At 39.0% G+C, this 20,778-nt stretch overlaps 1 protein-coding gene across 6 annotated transcripts in view; it reads left to right on the top strand.

Annotated features, from left to right (window-relative positions):
* Positions 1 to 20,778, top strand: part of Acaca (acetyl-CoA carboxylase alpha) — a 268,630-nt gene that overhangs the window by 184,078 nt on the left and 63,774 nt on the right. For all 6 annotated transcript variants that reach the window (XM_031350925.1, XM_031350927.1, XM_031350930.1 and 3 more), the window contains 3 exons: positions 2,396 to 2,551; positions 4,628 to 4,774; positions 20,099 to 20,368. In XM_031350925.1, the coding sequence (XP_031206785.1) occupies positions 2,396 to 2,551; positions 4,628 to 4,774; positions 20,099 to 20,368 (573 nt within the window). The remainder of the gene's footprint in view (positions 1 to 2,395; positions 2,552 to 4,627; positions 4,775 to 20,098; positions 20,369 to 20,778) is intronic.

The raw sequence follows: 20,778 nt of genomic DNA on the forward strand, positions 1-20,778 counted from the left end.
CACGGACTGTGAGCATGCTCCTTTTCATTGATGAACAGTATTCCATTTTGTAGATTTACCAAAGTGTTTATATCCATCCAACTATTGGAGTTTTATTTTCACTTTTAGGTTGTTGCGTTCATTTGCAAACCTGTTTTGTTTGAGACATGGTCTCACTATGTGGCTCTGGCTGTCCTAGAACTCACTATGTAGACCAGGATTGCTTTGAACTCACAGAGATCCTCCTGCCTTTGTCTCCCAAGTGCTGGGGTTAAAAATGTGCACTATCATACCCGATTATTTGCAAATCTTCATGTAGATAAATTTTTTTGTTTTGTTATGTTTTGTTTTATTTTCGAGACAGGGTTTCTCTGTGTAGTCATGGCTGTCCTGGAACTCAGAAATCCACCTGCCTCTGCCTCCCAAGCGCTGGGCTTAAAGGTGTGCGCCACCACTGCCCGATAAATTTTTATTTCTCCTAAGTAAATACATAGGAGTCTTAATTGCTGGTTCATAGTAACTATATTTTTAACATTATAAGAAACTGACAAGCCACTAAGTAGTTCCCATTTTAAATTCCAGCAACGGAATTTATACCCAGACATCTTTCTTCAGTCCTGTTCCTTACTGCATAGTTATATTGCTTTATTCTTTCTAACCCAGCTTCATCCCAGGGCTTTGCAAAATTGAGTTTCAAATCCTGTACCCACAGGTTTTGCCTCTCTTAGTAGGAAATACAGTCCCCAAACCCTGATACTTTTAATGTGTGTGTGTGTATGTAGGTCAGATAAGAACAGCTTGCAGGAATCAGGTTTTTCATACCCAGGCATTGAACTCTCAGGTTAGGTAGCAGGTATCTTTACTGGCTGAGCTGTCTCACAGGTTTGAGACTGCCACTTCACTCCTCTTTCTTACTCTGATTCACTCTTTGTCCCTAATCCAGTTTTTTAATATTGTACTCTTGCCCAAAACACTTGGAATCCATTAAAAGTATGACTAATTCTTTTATTTCCAAGATGTTGGTGCTGCTGTCTCCCACATAGTAACTTTCCCCATTGGTATTATAGAAGAGCACTTAGGGTTTGACTCAGGGGTCTCTAAACAGCCTATGATTTGCATGCCCAGAATAAGACCTGGCTGACAAGTCATCAGAGCACTAGTATTTCTCTGAGAATTACTCACTTAGCTGGACAACTTTCAGGCTTAGGACAGTACTTAATTCTGTTTTGTGCATATGTATCAAATTCATAAATCTTGTTGCTTATATTTTAGGTCCAGATATGTGAAAAGAAAACACACACACACACATACACACACACACACCTTTTCATCCCAATCTCCATTTGTATTCAGAGTGTTGGGAATCTATATTTTATGTGCTCATACATAAAGTGCCTAGTTTAGTGTTATACAACCTCTGAGCACTCAATAAATATTAATTGAATTGAATAATGGTATCCCTTATAAATATTCATAAGCAAATAAAACTAGCTAAATATATGGAGTATGAAGTACTCTTCTAGAAATATTTGAGTTAAAAATGATTAAAAACTGGTGTGGTGCTTTCATTTTTGACAATCCAGCAATTGTAGGAATTCACTAGTTATAGACAGTATTCTAGAGAGAAGTATATATAGTTTAATATGTAATTTTATAAAATATAGTGATTTTACCACAGGCTCTGTCTTATGAGCTAACAAGAATTAACTAGATGAATGGATGAAATTTACCTCTGGTAGAAATAGTTGAAGCTTTTGTGTGACTAATAATACTTACAAAGCACCTTCTTATGAAGGGGATTAATGAATGATCAAGTAGTAGAGGCTTGTTCTGGCCCAAGAACAAGAATCATCTCTAGTACACAACTGTGGTGTTTTTTGGGGTGGGGGGCAGTGACACAAGGTTTCTCTGTATATCCCTGTCAGTCCTGGAACTCACTCTGTAGACCAGGCTGACCTTGAACTCAGAAATCCACTCGCCTCTGCCTCCCAAGTGGTGGTATACGCCACCACTACCCGGCTACAGCTGTTTCTTGACTTAAATTTTAGAGCTGTTCTGTCTAGTTAGTTGACATCATTTTTAGTATCTGAAATTCAAGTCACTTTAAAAGACAAGTGCTACCACTCTGTCTCTGAGATATGAAATTTATACTGGACTTTGTTGTTGATTTCAACTAAGCACACCCTAGTACGTATGGCTGGTTACATATCATTATTTTAGAGTCAGTTAATGAGTGGAGAAGGGACAGCACCAAATACCCAGTGTCATGGGGAAAGTCTCCACTACTTAGCATTTCTCTCACCCACAACTATTTTTCAAGAAATAACATTTGTGGAAAACGATGCTTTAGGCAGCTATTTCATTTTCTGTCTCTCTCTCTCTTAATTGTCTGTGCATTCTGTTTTTCTCCCCACAGATCATGTTTCAGGCATATGGAGACAAGCAGGGACCATTGCATGGAATGTTAATCAATACTCCATATGTGACCAAAGACCTTCTTCAATCAAAGAGGTTTCAGGCACAGTCCTTAGGAACAACGTATATATATGATATCCCAGAGATGTTTCGGCAGGTAAGGGTGTCTGGTGGGTGGGAGTTCTGAGGACGCAAGCTTTCCCTGAATCTTAATTAGGTGCAGCTTTGCCTTGAGAAGGGCATTCACAAGGACAGGAGATATCTTTACTCTATTCTAATTTCTGTTCCATTGATGGTTTTAGTGACTTTCTAACTCAAATGTTGGATGGCTCTTTGTGAATTAACAGGTGGAATGGTAAGAAGAGAAATCTCAGGTAGAAGAAAGTAAGCCTATACCATGTATTATGTCCTACAAGGACTCGTGTGCAGAGTCACATGTATATTACATCTGTGATCAAATTAGAAATAGTAAAAAAGAGGAGTGGAACTCGGGTTTTCATATTCCTGTTTTCCAGGATGGTTCCTTAGTGTAAGCTAATATGAGAGTCAATATAGGTAGCATAGACAAATGGATATAGCAGCATATATAGTTTAAGGTATAACTTCTTTTGTAGGAGATTTAGAATAGTAAAATTAAAACTAGCATGAGAAAAGTATGACATTATGAAGGTTTCCCCTATATGATCTTTATGATGGTAAACCCTCTCCTATGCCGCAGATTTTTCCCATCAAAATTGTGTGTATGTTGGGGGGTGGGGGATATCACAAGCAAGATATAACAAAGAATAAAGCACCAAAGAATATTGAGGGTTTTTTTTAATATTTTTGTAGAATTTTTTGAGTCTTTTAGACAATGCTATCAGTACTACCACACTTGAATCTTTTTCTTTAGTTATTTATTTATATGTAAGTACACTGTAGCTACACTGTAGCTGTCTTCAGACACTCCAGAAGAGGGCGTCAGGTCTTGTTACGAATGGTTATGAGTCACCATGTGGTTGCTGGGATTTGAACTCAGGACCTTCAGAAAAGCAGTCAGTGCTCTTACCCACTGAGCCATCTCTCCAGCCCCACATTTGAATCTTAATGTAATATTTATCTGAGGGCTTGTTTAGTAGTCTGTGGTTCCATTAGTATTCAGAAGAACAAGGTACCTTTATGTAACCATTTATTTATACCATTGTATCCCAAAACATACCTGCCTTCACTCAACACCTCCATTTTATGGCATCATTAACCTGACAGCTACCTGTGCTTCCAACTCCCAGTGTCAATGCTATGTCCCTTTGACACTCTTTAATTGACAAGGGACACAGCTAGGACAGCTAACTATGAGTTAATTGGGCTTTAGATGTTTAAGACAAGAAAGGATGGAGCTAAAGTAGTTCCTGCTTCTAAACAAGTTGTTTTATTTACATAAGAAGTAGGACATTCCTGAATGATTTTATAAATGCAGAGGTATATACGTATTCTCAAATTTAAGAATAATTGATCTATATTATAGTCATACTCATCTTAACTAATTTCTGTGTATGGGTCTATCATTGTGAAAAGTAGTGAAGGGATCTCCCCTTAACCTATAGTAGAAACCTGGTCCTGGCTTTCTTGGGTTGTATTAGCAGAATATCCTTCCTGCTTTTTAGAAATAATCTTCTGTTGATAGGCTTCCCTTGTATCCCTGCCTTCCAATACTCGGGTACACATACTTATAAAATGAGATATTATTTATTTGGTTTTATTTGTTTTGTTTTGTTTTGCTTTTTGAGACTCACTGTAGCCTTGGCTGGCCTCTAACTGACTATGTAGTATGTAGACAAGGCTGGTCTAGAACTCATAGAGATGAGCCTGCTTTAACCTCTCTAGTTCTGAGGCAGAGATTAAAGACATGAGGCACCACACCTGGCTGATGCTGTTTGAGTTTTTTATTTTACTCTCCCTGCTATGGTGGTAGGGCTTTGTATGTGTTAATGCTCCACTGCATTTTCAGACTCATTCAGTAATTTGACTTTGTTGGATAAGTACCTGACTTTTGATATACTAAAAAATGCTCTAAAAATTGTTTCAAGAGTATGTTTGCTGAGAACGAAGGTTGGAGCATTTAGTCCAAGGCTTACACTCTCCCTAGAGCTCTTGGAAAAGAAAGCAGAGTCAGAGTGACTGAGTTTGACAGTGATTTTTATCCATGTTGAAATGTTAATTGTCACTGATAAGTCAAACTTCTTTCTTCCATTAGTCGCTCATCAAACTCTGGGAGTCCATGTCTACTCAAGCATTTCTTCCTTCACCCCCTTTGCCTTCTGACATACTGACGTATACTGAACTGGTGTTGGATGATCAAGGCCAGCTGGTCCATATGAACAGACTTCCAGGAGGAAATGAGGCAAGTAGATAAACCCTTGTCGCTTTCCGGGTCTGCGTCCACTAGTACCAGCCTTCCATGAGAGCTGGCATTACACAGTAGGATCTAAGACTCAAGTGGGAGAGTCAGGAAAGTATTTTGGGTAGATTTCCTCAGTGAGAGAATGGACCAAATCAAGAAACTACTGTGAAATTTTTAGATATAATTATGGTATTACAATTGTACTTTTTGAAAAGGGGTATTTTCTGATGGGCATATAATTTAAAGATCAAAGTTCTAATGTTTTGGATTTGCTTCAAAATAGAAGTGAAGGTAGGAATATAAATGGACCAAGATTGTGAGTTCATAATTGAAGATACATAAGGATAATTATTTTCCTTTAAAAAAGTTTGGAATTTTGAGATTTTTAGGTTGCTTTTTTTATACTTCAGTTATTGGATTTGGTGATGTTGTGAGCATGGTAAAGACGTTCTTCCTAAAGGGCTCGGTCAGAGCCGACGGTTTAAAAGAAAAGAAGCACAAAGCCTGTTTGTTTGTTTGTTGGTTGGTTGGTTGGTTGGTTGGTTGGTTGGTTTGTTGGTTTTTTGAGGCAAGGTCTCATTCACTACATTTGCCTAGGTGGCCTGGAACTCAAACATAGACCAGGCTGATTTTAAACTCTGCTTGCCTTCTGAGTGCTGCGATTAGAGACATGTGTCACCACACCTGCCTGACTTTGATAGTTATTAAAAACTTAAAAGTTGGGTAGGGGGACAGGGAAAGATTCTGGGATGACTTGGGGAGAAAAATAATATCAAAATATATTTAAATTTTAAAAAATAAATAATAAATATAATAATAAAGTATTACCAATTAATAAAACTTTTAAAAGTAAAAAAACCACATTTCTAGCCATGTGTTGTATCACACACCAGCATTTGGAGACTGAGGCAGGAAAATTAGTTCAAAGTTAACCTGGGCTATGTGACTCCCTATCTTAAAACAAACAGAAAGCACTTTCTAAGATTGATAACCTCCCTCATTTAGTACCATATAATAATGACATAAAGATATATTCATGTGTATCCCCTCATCTCCATGTAGTGTCATAAGATTTTGATTATGCTTCATAGGTACAATTATAGCAATGATAAAAATATTAAGATACCTAAAAATACAGATTTTTTTTTTATCACAGATTCAGATAATTCGTAGCTAAACTTATTTCTTAAAATAATCATTATCTGGGTGTTTACTATAATCAGGCTACCTGATCACTGGAGATACTATGTGAATTTTTTCCATTGTGTTCAGTATCTTATTTTTTGGTTCTTTGGAAATAGGGTCTCTCTATGTAGCTCTGGCTGTCCTGGAATTCACTTTGTAGAATACACTGGCCTTGAACTCTGTCTCTGCCATGATTAAAGGCATGTGCTACCAAGCCTAGCTTCTGTACCCTTTTCTAAAATATTTGTTTTGTATATAAAGTTTATGGCTTTTTAGAATAGGCAGCAAGAGCAGGTGTTTAGTTCTAGGATGGAGACAAGCACTGGACCAGACGGAGAGGCTTAGAGTAGTAGGAGATCTTCCAATCCGATGCCTCAAGAAGATGGGGAGGAAGTGCAGCTGTTGCCGAGAGTAAATGCATATGCATCGACACACAAAGTTGAAGCAGAGCTCTGTATCTACTGTATGGCTTCTGCTCGCAAGCCCCTCAGTCTGCAATTTTGATTCATTGAATAGCTGTTGAGGAACAGAAAGTGCCCTTGTGAACATGAGGCTGAGAGTAAAACAGTTTTAACTAATGTAATTAAAACACAAAATGAGATTTTTTTTTTTTTAAGCCACGTGAAATGCTAGCTGCAGTGCTGTGTGAAACCTCTTGCCATGATCTTTCTTCTGCTTTCTCTCTGTTCTCATTCTGTGTTTGAGCGATGGAGACTGGGGGAATAGTGAAGTCCCAGAGGGACAGAGCTCTGTTCTTGCTGAAATTACAAGCACAGAGCTGCCTGGGCATGAACATGTAGTGTTTACTCTGCCAGTATGAATACAAATAGTCTTATTATACGGAACTCTGTACCCAAAGACCACACACACACACACACACACACACACACGAACAAAAAAAAAAAAATTAAAGGTTTTTTTAACCCCTTTAAGACCTAACAAACCTTAGGATCAAAGGAGCAGCTACTGCAGTGAGTGGCAGTGCACCGTGGTGACCGTGGGTTTTCCGTTGCCCAGTAGTTTTGAAATCAGAATGCTAACAGCATTTGTGAAGATAGCCATTGCTATGTTTCATCTTTCTCGTTATTCTATCTTCCCTTTCTTAGTTACATGTTCTGGCTTTTCTCTTTTCCTTTTTCTCAGATGACTGACTAGGATTGAGCCTGCATGTTAGCTTGCTGTTTCTGAGTCCGAGAGCTCAGGAAGTGTGAGGCTGATGTTCTTTTGTGAACAGTCAATAACTGATGCCCAGGGTGACTGGTGAGGTCAGTGACCTTAGCTAGATTGTAGGACATGGCATGACAGGAATGAGGCTAAGGGATTAGAAGCAAGCTCTGCTACCAGTAGCTTGGACACACAGTGGAGTGTGTCCTTGGAGAGACCACCAGTCTTAAGGATGGAGTTTCAGCCTTTGACTCTGAGGGACAGCTGTATGCAAGATGGCGAGGTATCACTAGGATCTATCTCCTCCTGCTCAGCCCACTTTTATCAGGGCTTGTTGACTTTCCACTACTGCAGTTTAATTTTCTTTGGCCAAAGAGGCAAGTTTGTCATGAGCCTAGCACTCTACATATTACCTGAAGAATGATAGGAGAGAACAAAGAGAGCTCCTTCTGATGGGATTTTGAGCAAATCTGTCCTTTGCCAAAGAGAATGGACATCGGAACAGAGCCCTGAGGAATAGTTTTATTTAAAAAGGAATAAAAAATTGACCTGTTAATGTTCTGAAAGCCAAGGCTCAATGTAAATGCATTGATGCTACATAGACATTAAATCATAATGTAATGTTCTCCAGAGTGACGGCTCTAGCAGGTCATCATTGTGGGTGATAGTGAATTACCTTGAAGTATTGGAGTTTCTGGGTTTAAAAGCCTGCACATGGATATAAGGACTGAAGGTAAAACAAGAGATTCCTGAATAGTTTTTCCATGAATTGAGATGCTTCTCCCCACAGCCAGAGGCAGAAAGTATGCACTTACTAGACCATTGTTACCTTGTTGGTCAGCCTGTCTTCCCCTTTCTTCCTAGGATGGTAAATAGGTAAAAGGTGAGATGACCAGAACTTGGACCAGTTCAGTGCCATTTAGTTTTAGGTAACCTGTTTGCTGCTTGAGGAAGATATTGGCTATTTCAGCAGAGATGTGACCTGTGTGCTGAACACTTGTGCCTGTGCTAAGAGCACAAGAAATAGCTTTTCTGCCTCTGTGTTAGCCTACTCCTTCCTGTTTTCCTGCTGTCCCTTCCCCCATCACGACAGATGTAACTAAAGAAGTACCACCTAATTCCTGATGAGAAGTACAGGATACTTTCTTCTCATTGTGAGGTTTGAATGGCATTGCATTTAATATGAATTTAGAGTGGGAATATGAACAACGCGGACCAAATCTGTGAACTACATTACTTGCAAATAGCTCTAAAGATGAGTTGCCTGGATTTTCTTAATAGTTTCAAGTAAAGATGAAAATTGAGGAAAATGTGATTGCAACAGAGACTAAACTGATTTCCTTTCTGGCTGCCCCAGTGCTGCAGTGATGAGCACTGTATGTAAATACACAGCTAGATGAATGTGCGCTGTGGAGCCACCGAGAGATGCAGCTATCCATTCAGCCTGCTTTACTACTTCTGTTTTGAGGAGTCAGTGTACTTCTGCCAGTTTGCTAACCTATTTTGATCACTTGGTGGAAGCTATAATTGCAGGTGGGAATATTTTGAGTAACACTTCCCAGTGCAGCATAGCTGCTTTCTACACTAAGCCCAGTTATTAAAACATTCAGGCTAAGATCAAGCCAGCAGCTGCAATGGACTTGACAGAGAGCAACTCAACTTTGCCTGCTAGGAAAAAGAAAAACCCTGGCTTTCATGTGGTTACGTTCCTCTGTGTGTGTGTGTGTGTGTGTGTGTGTGTGTGTGTGTGTGTGTGTGTGTGTGTATGTACATATGTGTGTTAGTTATTTTTTCAAGACAGGGTTTCTCTGTATAGCTTTGGCTGTCATGGAACTCACTTTTTTATAGGCCACATTGGTCTGGAACTCACTGAGATTCACTTGCCTCTGCCTCCCAAGTGCTAGGATTACAGGCATGAGCCACCACAACCTGGCTGTTACATTCTTAATTGTTCTGAAATAAATCGACTGGCATTTTATTTGTTTATTTTTTTATTTATTACAGTTACTTATACTCAATCAGTGACCTATAATGATGAAAATGTGATCAGGAGGCAACTCTTGCAGTAACTTTAGTGCTTAGTGGAAACCAAATCCCTAGAACATGGGTTTTTAACATTCCTTCACATCGATCTTATCATAATGAAAAACTGGAAATGAGAAAGCACTATGCTTAGAAGTAGTTACAACAGTGAGGTATACGGAACCCAAAACAGGAATGATAATGATAGACTGCAGTCCTAGCATGCCCTAAGAATTTTTCCTTCAGGTTTGTTGTTGTTGTTGTTCTGGGAGAAAAGTGTATTGCACATCTACTGCATCTCAGTATAAGCCTCCATGCTAGGGAATCTGGTGGCTCCGAGGCTTTGTGTTTCAGATGGGCACTAGGTGTCAGGGTTTTCCCTCCCTTCCCTTTAGTAGAAAGACAGGCTTTTAAAATTCCCCTGCCTGGTGAAGCAAACCCACTTGTTTCCTTCGTTCCGTTTAAATTTTTATTTTGTTGTTGTTGTTGCTATGGTTTTTTTTTCTAATGTTCCTTTGGCATTTTAACTCTGGTGAATATGTGTTGAACCTACCTCATAACCTGGCACATTGCTTTTTAAAGAAAAGAATGCTCAAATAGGAAATAAATTAATATAAATTAAAATTTAAAGGCTAATAGCTATCATGGTTGATATGTTTGTTTCCTGCTTTATATTCTCGGGTAAAATGCTGGGGATAGTGGGTATTAGGAATTCAGCTTTGAAACTACTTAGCATACACACACACACACACACACACACACACACATATCAGTATTTAAGTACCATTAATTGTATATAGTGTGCTATCATCCTATTTATTTAGAGTGTGTGTGTGTGTGTGTGTGAGAGAGAGAGAGAGAGAGAGAGAGAGAGAGAGAGAGAGAGAGAGACAGACAGACAGACAGACAGACAGACAGACAGAGACAGAGAGGCAGATTGTATTTGTGTTTATGTGCACTGTGGCATGCAGTGGAGATCAGTTCCAACTTGTTGGAATCCAATCTTTCCTTCAACCATGTGGGTTCCAGGTCTCAAACTCCGGTTAGATGTCTTTGTGCCTTTACGTCCTGAGCCTTTTGACCAACCCCCTTGTTTTTTTTTTTTTGTTTGTTTGTTTGTTTGTTTTGTTTTTTTTAATTATAAAATACTTTAGACAATATAGAAAAATATTTTTAAAAATGATTTAATAAACACTCCATCAGCTATGAACCACTAAGATCCTACTGTTGTGACTGTTGTGACGTTAACTGGCGCTGTAATCACGGAGATACATTTCTGTCTCAGACTAACATCTGAGGTGTTTCCAGAGAGATAGATCTCCTAAAAGAAAGTCCCTTCCTAAATGTGGTGACCCATTTACCATGGAATAGGGACTTCCGCTGGAACTCTATGCTTCCTGGCCACAGACACAGGGTTACTAATTACATCCCTGCATCCAGGTCTTCCCACCACGATGCAGTGTATCCTCTCATCAACCCAAGCTAAAATAAACTCCCCTTAAGTTTGTTTTAGCTGGGTATTTGGACACAGTGATGAGGAAAGGAACTGCTACAACTTAGCTTACCCTTGTCTTTTAAAAGTGCCTGGAGAGTGTGTGTGTGCTTGGCCGCTTGAATACAAAAATGACTGCTTGTTTCTCCTGAACATGGGACCCAAATATTTTTCTAGGTTAACACTAAGTTTTTATATATTATTTTTAAAATCAACCTCAAATTAGCTTCAAGATTGTGAAGCTAGTCTGGATAAATTTTATTGTATTTTCTTTAATCTTTTGAAGTTAGTTTGCCTTTTAAAATGGTGAATATTAAGTCAGTGGTGTCATCTTAGATTTGTATTTAAATAGTAGTTCATTTGGCTTATACTGGCCTGAACTTGAGCTCTGGAAGAGCCCTTAGAGAAGCGGAAGACAGGGCTGGAGGGGTGGCTCAACTGTTAGAGGCAGACTCACAACCAAAAATACAAGAAAAGCAGAGGACCATGAACTCTGAATTTATTGAGGAATCAAAACCACCAACCTATGCCCGAAGGAGGGAGAACTTTTTTAGGTAAGTATGAAATCTTCAGCAGATGGGGGTCATATACCACTAGGTGTACACAAATACTTTTGTATTTGAGTACAAAGCCTTATTTTCTATGAAGGGCTTTAAGAGGAAGAAGAAGAAAACACTGACTCCTTCCAAAGATAGCAGATGAAGCTCGGTGATAAAGCGGTTGTCTGACATGAACAAGGCTGCGGGTTCAATCCCAGCCTTGGGACCTTGCAAGATAGAAAATCTAAATATAGAAAAAACATATTACATGGTATTTAAAAACATCATACACTTCGTTTATCCTTAGTTTAAGTGAGCATATTTGGCTCTATGCTTTTGTCTAAAATAATCTTCTATCCCTTCAATTAGAAAAAGTGGGAAGCTAATTTTGAAAAATAAGTCTGTCCAAATGGAATTACTTCTAATGAATTTCTAATATTGTTCTTTTGGGTATATATGCTTTTCTTAGAATTCCTTCCAAATGTTTCTTGTCAGCATTGGAGATCTCACACCAGGTTGTTTAGTTGGTTTTGACTTACTGTTAACAAACCCAAGTTCAGTGAGCTTAATTAACTGAACGTCCTAAAGGTCTTGTTGTCCAGTAGAGCAGGACTTTTCCTTGTTCTGTCCAGATTTCAGTACTAGAGATGGCCCTCAGAAGAATACTCTTGCCAGCTGTTTTTATATATCCTAAGTCTTAAGATTTTCTTAGGGGCTGGGGGGTGTGGCATAGTACCCTGTGCCAAGAAGCTACAGCTCCATCTGGAGGCAGCAGATGACTCCCCAAAATGAGGCATGGTATACCAGAGATGAACATCTGTTTGTAGTTAACAGGCAATGCTTCCAGAACTATAGGAGGCCTGTTTAGTGAACTTCTGTGTCAGTTAACCCTGTGCTGCATTTCTCAAATACTACTGCCTGTGTGTATTCGATTGTGTGTTTAAAAAATTAAATTTCTGGGTATAGATATGTAAAATTATTATGGTTTTATATATGTAAATATCACAAGGTAAAATTATTCCATAGTATAAGATTATTATTATAATCTTTGATTATATTTTCATATGGTTGAAATTTTTCTTATAAAAATAAGTTTTCAATTGTCAAGAAAGTTGTCTTGGGGGCTAGAGAGATGGCTCAGCGGTTAAGAGCACCGACTGCTCTTCCGAAGGTCGTGAGTTCAAATCCCAGCAACCACATGATGGCTTACAACCATCCATAATGAGATCTGATGCCCTCTTCTGGAGTGTCTGAAGACAGCTAAAGTGTCCTTACATATAATAAATAAAATATTTAAAAAAAAAAAAAAAGAAAGTTGTCTTGAGCTCATGTGATATTTTGACATTAGCACTGGCACATGATGTTCTGGCAGATTATATAGCTTGGAAAGGCACTGAGTATTTTCAGCATAGTTTTCACAAACAGGACAAATTAAACAAATATCACATTGCCTTAAAAATACACCTTTTAAATATTTTCTTGTTTTTTGTTATAGTTTTATTTGGCACTTGCTTTTGATAGTTTCTAATAAAAAGTACAGCTTTAATTTGCTATATTTATATTTAGAAGGGCAAAAGGCAACATTTTGATATAAGTTTCTAAAAAGAAGCTCATGTTCAAGTTCATTCTCTCTGGGTCTTATTCTTTTCATTCTTGTGATTCAATGTCATTTCAGCTGTGACAGCCTCTGGTTCTTTGTGTTCTCACTAGAGCCTTGCAAGTAGTCATCTTTCAGGCATTCAGCAGAGTTAGACCACTGGCAAGTGGAGGCTTTATCATGGGAAATGACCAAACATATCCTCAGCCACTGGCCAGCCTCAGTCTACATAAGAAAGTCTACATAAGAAAGTGTTGTTACTGCTAAGCTTAAAGTGTGGAGAGAAGAAAGGCAGCTATGGCGAAGATTCCCTTTCTGCTCCCATAGCCTGGCAGGAGCTGACGGGTGTCCCATTATACCCCCCAAAGTAAACCCTGTCATGTTCCCCCCCCCCCACCCCCCAGCTTTTCCTTCACATTTCTCTATGTTGAGCTTAATGTCACAGCTTTATGACAACAGCAGCAGCAGCAGCTTTGGGAAGTGCCTGTGTGCACTTGAACATTCTAGTCACACTGATAGTACAATTAATGTTGATGTCAATTTTGGTGTTAATTTTGGGTCATAAGTAGTGTTGACACTGTATGTCAGACTAATGGCATTTATGGGGACCACCAGAATAAATGTTAATATTATCATATTTTTTAGTATCTGTTATAGTAACATTAAACCAGGGTCCTCCCAGGAGAAAAAAATACATATATGGATAGATAGATAATGCCTTTCTCTATTGCTGGTGTTATTCAGTGAGAAAATGACATCTCAGGGCAGAATCCTAATCACTGTTTGGAGCATCAGAAATAATGATCACCTCTGATCGGAGGTGGTGAATAATTCATTTGGTTTGATTTTCACGTCCTGTCCAGTGATACTTTTCAAACCAAATGTGTTTCTACAGGAAAATAATGGTCCCACTTCTTATGGAAATACCATGGCACAAATCATTTTACCCACATAAAAACAGTTAAATAAGACTGTTCTCTTCTGCTTGCTTTCCCCTCCCTGCCCCCTCCTCCCTCATTTGAGCATGTTTATTCCAGGATCAGAGTGTAGCCAGAGAATTATTTTCTTCCTCAGGACTTGCATAAGGAAAATAAGCACTTATTGCTGCTCCTCTCCTCTCTAGCTTATTCACTGTAGCTCTTTTGGCCCACCTCCCCTTTTCACCTTAAGATGATTAGTTTGCTTGAATTGATAACCCTAAGCCTAAGAAACCTGCTCACTGGAAGTTCTGTTATGAAAAAATTACATATCTGAAATTTAGTATTTTAAAAGTTACTTGTGACTATCTACATCAATGAAAACATGCTTTTCAGTGACAACTGTGTAGGACTACTTGGCTAGACAGTGCTGTAGACAGGATTTGGCCAGGGAAGAGAATGCTCGCTGCTGCCAGCGCCCAGAAGCTCATTAGACACAGACCTGCCCACTCAGACAAGCAGGCCACAGCTTGCCCTTCCATGGCCTTCCAGGCTTCTCTTCTGGAGTTTCATTTCTTTTCTTTCCTTCCCTTGCCTTTTCCTTTCTTTGCTTTTTTAAACCAAAACTTATCTACATAAAAGTGGGAAAAAGAGGATTCTTGTAGTTTCCTTGGTGGTTATTCTGTTAGGGTACAAGGCTGTTGGTTGGGCTTAGGTGAATTCAGTCAGTCAGTGCTACATTGTTAATCACATTGTCACACTGTGTGTATTCTTATAGAATTGCAGCCACTGATAGGAAATCATGGTGTCTATGATATAGACTCACAGATAGAAAGAACTGGACTAAGAAACTTACAGTGTCCTAATTAAATGAGGGAGGGAGGATATAACTGTCTTTTGGTGTAGTGGCTGAATCCTCTGAGACAAAGCTATTCTTAAAATATTTTGAGTCCTTTCTCCTGACTGTCATAACCCCCCAACTCCCACCCCCCTCTTTAAATCAAGGGCAAGAGGAAGCATTCTTCAACCTAGTATTCAGTCATCAGACAAAGTGTTTTGCATTCAGAAACGATTTTCAGTATCAAATTCAATTTTGTCAAGTGATTAGTTGAGTTTGGTAGAGAATAATTTAAAAATACAAAGCTGGAAATGGCCATGGTGCTTCTGCACCAGAGGAAAGCAGTTGCTGTTTTCCAGGGGCTGTCCTAGGTGCCTGTGTGTTCCAACTGGATTGTTGTGCTGATGTCTTTGCAGCTGTTGCAGGTCTGCATCTGTTGACCCTGCGTTCCTGCCCAGGGACTGCTAGGAGACATAGGGAAGTGGGGAACTGATACTTGCCTGCCTGTCAGTGCTGGCGCCCTTTTATGTACATATGTTTGTAAGCTCTTTAGTCCCCTTCAAGACGAAAGGCTCTGTATAAATATAAATATAAGCTTTCGATTTTAGTACATGTTTGTAATACATGTGGTACAGTCCTAAATATGTATTTAGCTGATAGGCACTGTTCTTGCCTATTATACAAATATTGACTTTAAAGTATAAATATGTATTTAACCATCAGACCAGAAAAACACTGAGAAGCAGTTACTTCTCAGGTAGAGGTATTAATATTGTATAAACCTGTGTATACATATGTTTACATTCTACCACAGTGCCACAGAACACTTCTCTTTTAAAAATAAAGCGATAGCCCCAACAGCCCAAGATAGTTCTTTCTGTTTTTTTTTTTTTTTTTTTTTTTTTTTTGAGATGGGCTCTTGCTTTATAACTCTGACTTACCTAGAACTTAAAGCCATCCTCCTCCCTCTGCCTGCTAAAGGCTGGGCTTATAGATGTGCCCCACAACATCTGACTGAATTTTTTATTTTTAAAGACAAAATCTCGCAGTATAACTCAGTCATCTTGCTTTCCAAGTGCTAGGATTACAGCTGTGTACCAACACACTCAGATTCTAGGAATCTGGCTTCTGAGTCTATACCCTTAACCACCACACTGTTTGGCCTATTATAGTTATGCTATGCATGTATTTTTGTGTCATTTTCTACTTGTGTCCTACATCATAGGTAGTTTTAAATTCTATTCATAATTTTCAAAGCCATCACTTTGTTTTTGAGATTGAATTCTTGATTGTTAAAATAGAAACAATCAAGAATTGTTAAGTTGACTGCACATGTCTTCCCTGCTGCAAAACCAGCCTCTGCAGGCTCTTGTCGTTGACATGTCTTCACCCATGATTCCTATACCCACTAAATCCCAGTCGTGTTCTTTGTGCTTTATCTCCATTCTCTTCTGGCTCCATCTGTCAACATTTGAGATGTTTTGACTGTCAGGACCATGCATTTAACAGTTTCATGATTGTAATGCTACTAAGAATACTAACAGTGACTATCCAATTTTCTTTCTTTCCAAACAGAGGGTGTGTGTGTGTGTGTGTGTGCGTGTGTAAGAAAGAAAACAGTATTCGGTACAGTACAGAGACTACAGTAGGCATGGCAGAAGCCCAGGCTAGTCTGGGAACTTCGAGTTTGTAATTCTCCTGTCTCTGCCTTCAGAATGCTAGAAGTATATGTTTGCACTATTTCATAATAAGTGTAGACCCAGAAAAGTTACAGAAACAATAGTATGCATTCTACCACTAAACTATACTCTTTACCCCTTGTACTAAAATATAATCATACTAGAATTATCAAAATGAAGAAATTATCATTGTTGCAGTTTTACAAAAGCAAATGAGTTTGTTGTGAATTTCACTAGTTTTTTTTCTAATAATATCCTTTTTCTATTTCAGGATCCAATCCATGAAACCACATTGCAGTTAGGGATCAGTGACATCTATGTTTATGCTGTAATTAATATTCATCATCCATATGGTATTCAACTGAAGACAATAATAATATTCTGAAATATACTTCTATAATTTCTCTAGTAAAGAACAGCATTTCTTTTTCTTTGAGCCTTACCTTAAAAAATAAATAATTCTTACTAGCTATAAAAACAAGCTAGTAGGTGGAGAATATAGCTCAGTGGTAGTCTGTGTGCATAATATGTATGGAGCCCTGGTTTGAATCCCCACCAAATCCCCCTCCTAAAAGTTACTTTGTACCCCCATTTCTTTATGGCAGTAACAGCTAGCAACCTTCTGCATTATAACAGCTACTTTGAGAACATGTATGTGCAGGGCTCTGTGCTAATTCAATGTGCTCTTTATAACGATTCCTCAAGAAAAGTCCTATTTTATAGGTGGGGAAAGCGAGCCTGTCAAGGTTGCTTTTTATAAGGTTTTACAGCTAGTATGAAACTGACATTTGTACCAAGACATCTGACTTCCTCTCTCACTTAAGCTCTTAATTATTGTCAGTGTTTGTCAACTTATAGTGCAATGCAGCATATGGTAGATATTCATTTGATAATACCTATTCTTACCTTAGTTTCACTTAATGGTACTCTCAATCTATAATCTTTAGATATTGGTCATGCCCAGTGTTTTAACCCACAGTGTTGACAGTTTTCCAAGCATTTCCAAATAGTATTGTTTGTTTTAATGAAATGACTATTCTGTGACTGATGGCACACCCACGAAGTCTCAGCCTTCAAGAGGCTGAGATGGGAGGATTGTCATGAGTTTGAGGCCAACGCTGTGCTACATAGTGAGTTCTCTACAAAATTAAATGCTATCTCAGGGGAGGGAGGGAGGGAGGTGGAGAGGGAGAGGGAGAAAGAGAGAAAGAGAGGGAGAGAGAAAGAGAGAGAGACAGAGAGAGAGACAGAGAGAGAGACAGAGAGAGAGAGAGTCAGTCAGTCAGTCAGTCAGTCAGTCTGGGATACAAAATAAAATCTGTCTAAAAAACAGAAGAAAGTTAGTCAGTATCTGACCTACTATTAAGTGAAGAAAACACTGGAGTACAGGAGTCACTTTAGAATTGGGGAGCTTTAGTGAGGGAGAGAGTTTGAATGAAACTTTGAAACAGGATTTAGATTGGTTGAGGAAAGAAAAGAGCAAGCTTTGTATGTTGGATTTAATATAGAGTTCTGCTTCCAGTAGTTCATCAAATTTGTCAGCTGTCTTTATCTTTCATATAGGGACACTGAAGTTCAATAAGGTTAAATATATACCAAGGTCAGTAACCTAATAAATGATAGGTCTTCAATTTAGATCTAAGTTTGGCTGACTCCAAAGCCCATGTTTACCCTTATTCGCCCTGTTATTTGATTAGCAATGAAATCCAGATTTTAATGTTAATTGAACCACAGATGCTTCCTCATGTGTTCATTGTGCTAACTCAAACCTGAATGTGTTCTTGTAAGGATCTTTCCTTTACTGAGACTGGTTCAACACTCTTAGTTCTCTTTTGTCACTTTTAATGTAGGAGTCAGTGAGTGGGGACTAATCAATGAAAGACACTGAGAAAAGAAAGTAATGTGTAAAGCCAGATATGGTCTTGTGTGTCTAATCCCAACACACAGGAGGCTGAGGCAGGAGGATTGTAAATTCAAGACCATCTTGGACTGCATAACAAATTCCAGGTCATCTGAAGCTATACAGTGTGACCTGCCTTAAAAAACTGAAGAGAAGAAAAAATGTTCTTGGTGCTACTGTGTTAACACCTAATTAGAAGTCAATTTTGCAAGCATAATAACCTGGCCAGCTGCTGACCGGGCTGCCCAGGTGACACAAGAGTCCCTAGATGAGAGGAACGATAAGAGTATTAATCTGCTTCCCCAGTGCCACCATCACAGTGTTTACAGTAGGATACAGATGCCAGAGTAGAACCTTCAGGCCTAGGTGGCTAAGGTTGAAATAGCATAAAATTTGGTGTTCAACCCAATCTTCCTAACTACAAATACACTGACAAGAAAGTAGACAGGGAGGACCTTTCCTTTTCTGAAAAACAGATGAGTGGTTTAGCTAAAACACTACCTGAAAATGCAAAAGTATTTTTCACCATACATGCATTTTATAGACTAGCCTTTTTGCTGCTGCTGCTGCTGTACATCGAGATTGTCCTGATACTTGGGGTTTCTGTGTGTAGCATGTAAATGGTAGGTTTCTTTTCTCTTATTCGTCTGTAATGAGCCGGTAGAGTAATATCTTATCTCAGAAAGTGAGTGGAGTTTTTTCCCTATATTACATCCATTTTGTATCTGGCCAATGGTATGATATATTAAATAGCTTATATTTATCAGTGGGTGTTTCATATATATTTCTTAATGCAGAGAATCACAAATCGCTGTGTAGAAAGCTTCAACCAGCCTGATTACAGTGGATGTGCAATTGGATTGAGGAATGTGTACTCAGAGCTTATGATCACTGGCTGGGTTGAGTCTGGGTGATGCATGTGGCTTTCCAGAGATGCTGCTATTTACATCTGTTAATGGCCCTTCTTGATGGCCAGCTCCCCAATGAGGTGATATGCAGCAGTCTGGGGATGAGGGACAAGGCTGCAGATGTGGCTGGGCTCCATTAGGCAGGGCCAGAAATGCTCATCTGGTAAGCTTTGTGTTTGGGCATGAGTGGTGGGGGTAAGGAGAGAAGCAGGAAACAGAAAAAAAGAAATAGGAAAAAAAAGAGGGTAAAGAATGGAAAGCATTACTTATCCAGGTATGGGGAAATAGGCAGACATGAAAAACTGCAGCTGTAACTGAGGTGTAAGTGAATACAAAAGAAATGGGACTAGCAAATAAACAAGTAGGATTGAGTAGCTCTCATATAGAAAGGGATTAAAAAGGAGAGAGCCATGAGGGTTTGAGAAGAGACATGTCACCCCTGTCTTTCAAGTCTGTATCATTTGTTTGTGTGGCTGGTCAGATGCCACTGAACAGAGAGCAGAGATTTACATACATCAGAGTGCACCAAGAGATTAGCTCGTGCATCCTTTGGTTTTCTGGAGCTGGAAGATAGCAACAAGAGTTACGATAGTAAATCCTTGCAGAAATGGAAAATACCTGGACCCAAGCCACTGAGAAATCTTTCACAGAGGACAGTAAAAGGGTCTCAGATCACAGAAGCTGGGCAGTCTGGGAGGTGATGCTTTTTCTATCCCTTATGTGCTAAAGATTTCTTGAAACAAGACTCACCAAAGCTGGAAATAGTGTCTTAGTGTAGAGTTTAGTAAAACAGACATTCTAGAAGCATCCCCACTGTGTTATCTTTCTTCAGCACGTAATCTTGAGTACATTAGATTTGGAGCTTTTCCATTTTGTTTAAGTAAATCAATCGAAGAGTTGAGACAACACAGTAGTAATGTGAAGAAGTGTCCTAGAATGTCTGTCTGCTTCCCAAGAGGGAGCTTGCTTCTTTCACGATGCACATCTTCTGAAGGCTGTATCTAAACCTAGTGTCTTACCTTCAAGAAACCTCACAAGTAAAGGCATGTAAGAAGCTGTATTCATCTGTTTCTGTCCTTGTAGATTGGCATGGTAGCCTGGAAAATGAGCCTTAAAAGCCCTGAATACCCAGATGGTCGAGATATCATTGTCATTGGAAATGACATTACATATCGGATTGGCTCCTTTGGGCCTCAGGAGGATTTGCTGTTTCTCAGAGCTTCTGAACTTGCCAGAGCAGAAGGTATCCCACGTATCTACGTAGCAGCCAACAGTGGAGCTAGAATTGGACTGGCAGAAGAAATACGTCATATGTTCCACGTGGCCTGGGTAGATCCTGAAGATCCCTACAAGGTATGGGCCACATGGAGATAACACCTCAAGACTCTGTGTTTACGCGTGGATATGTGTTGGTGTGCATGAGAGGATCAAAGGAGGAGGTTTGTGTTTAAAAGGGAGCATTTACAAAATCACTTACAAAAATTCCTTAGGGCCAGTGAAGTGGTTGAGAGTAAGATGCATGGTGCCAACCCTGAAGGCCTGAGTTCAATCCCAAGGGTCCACAGCAATAGAAAGGAAGAGCCAATTACCACAAGTTCTCTGACCTCCACATGTGCACCCACTCACATAATACACAGATGAAATTTAAAACATAAAAAAAACACTTAAGAAGTCGTTTTGAGCCACTATATTGGATAGTTGTGAGCTACCCAACATAGATCCTGGCTCCTTTTCATATTCTTTTTTTTTTTTTTTTTTTTTTT

The sequence above is a fragment of the Mastomys coucha genome, unplaced genomic scaffold (assembly GCF_008632895.1).
Source record: "Mastomys coucha isolate ucsf_1 unplaced genomic scaffold, UCSF_Mcou_1 pScaffold5, whole genome shotgun sequence".
Lineage (NCBI taxonomy): Eukaryota > Metazoa > Chordata > Mammalia > Rodentia > Muridae > Mastomys > Mastomys coucha.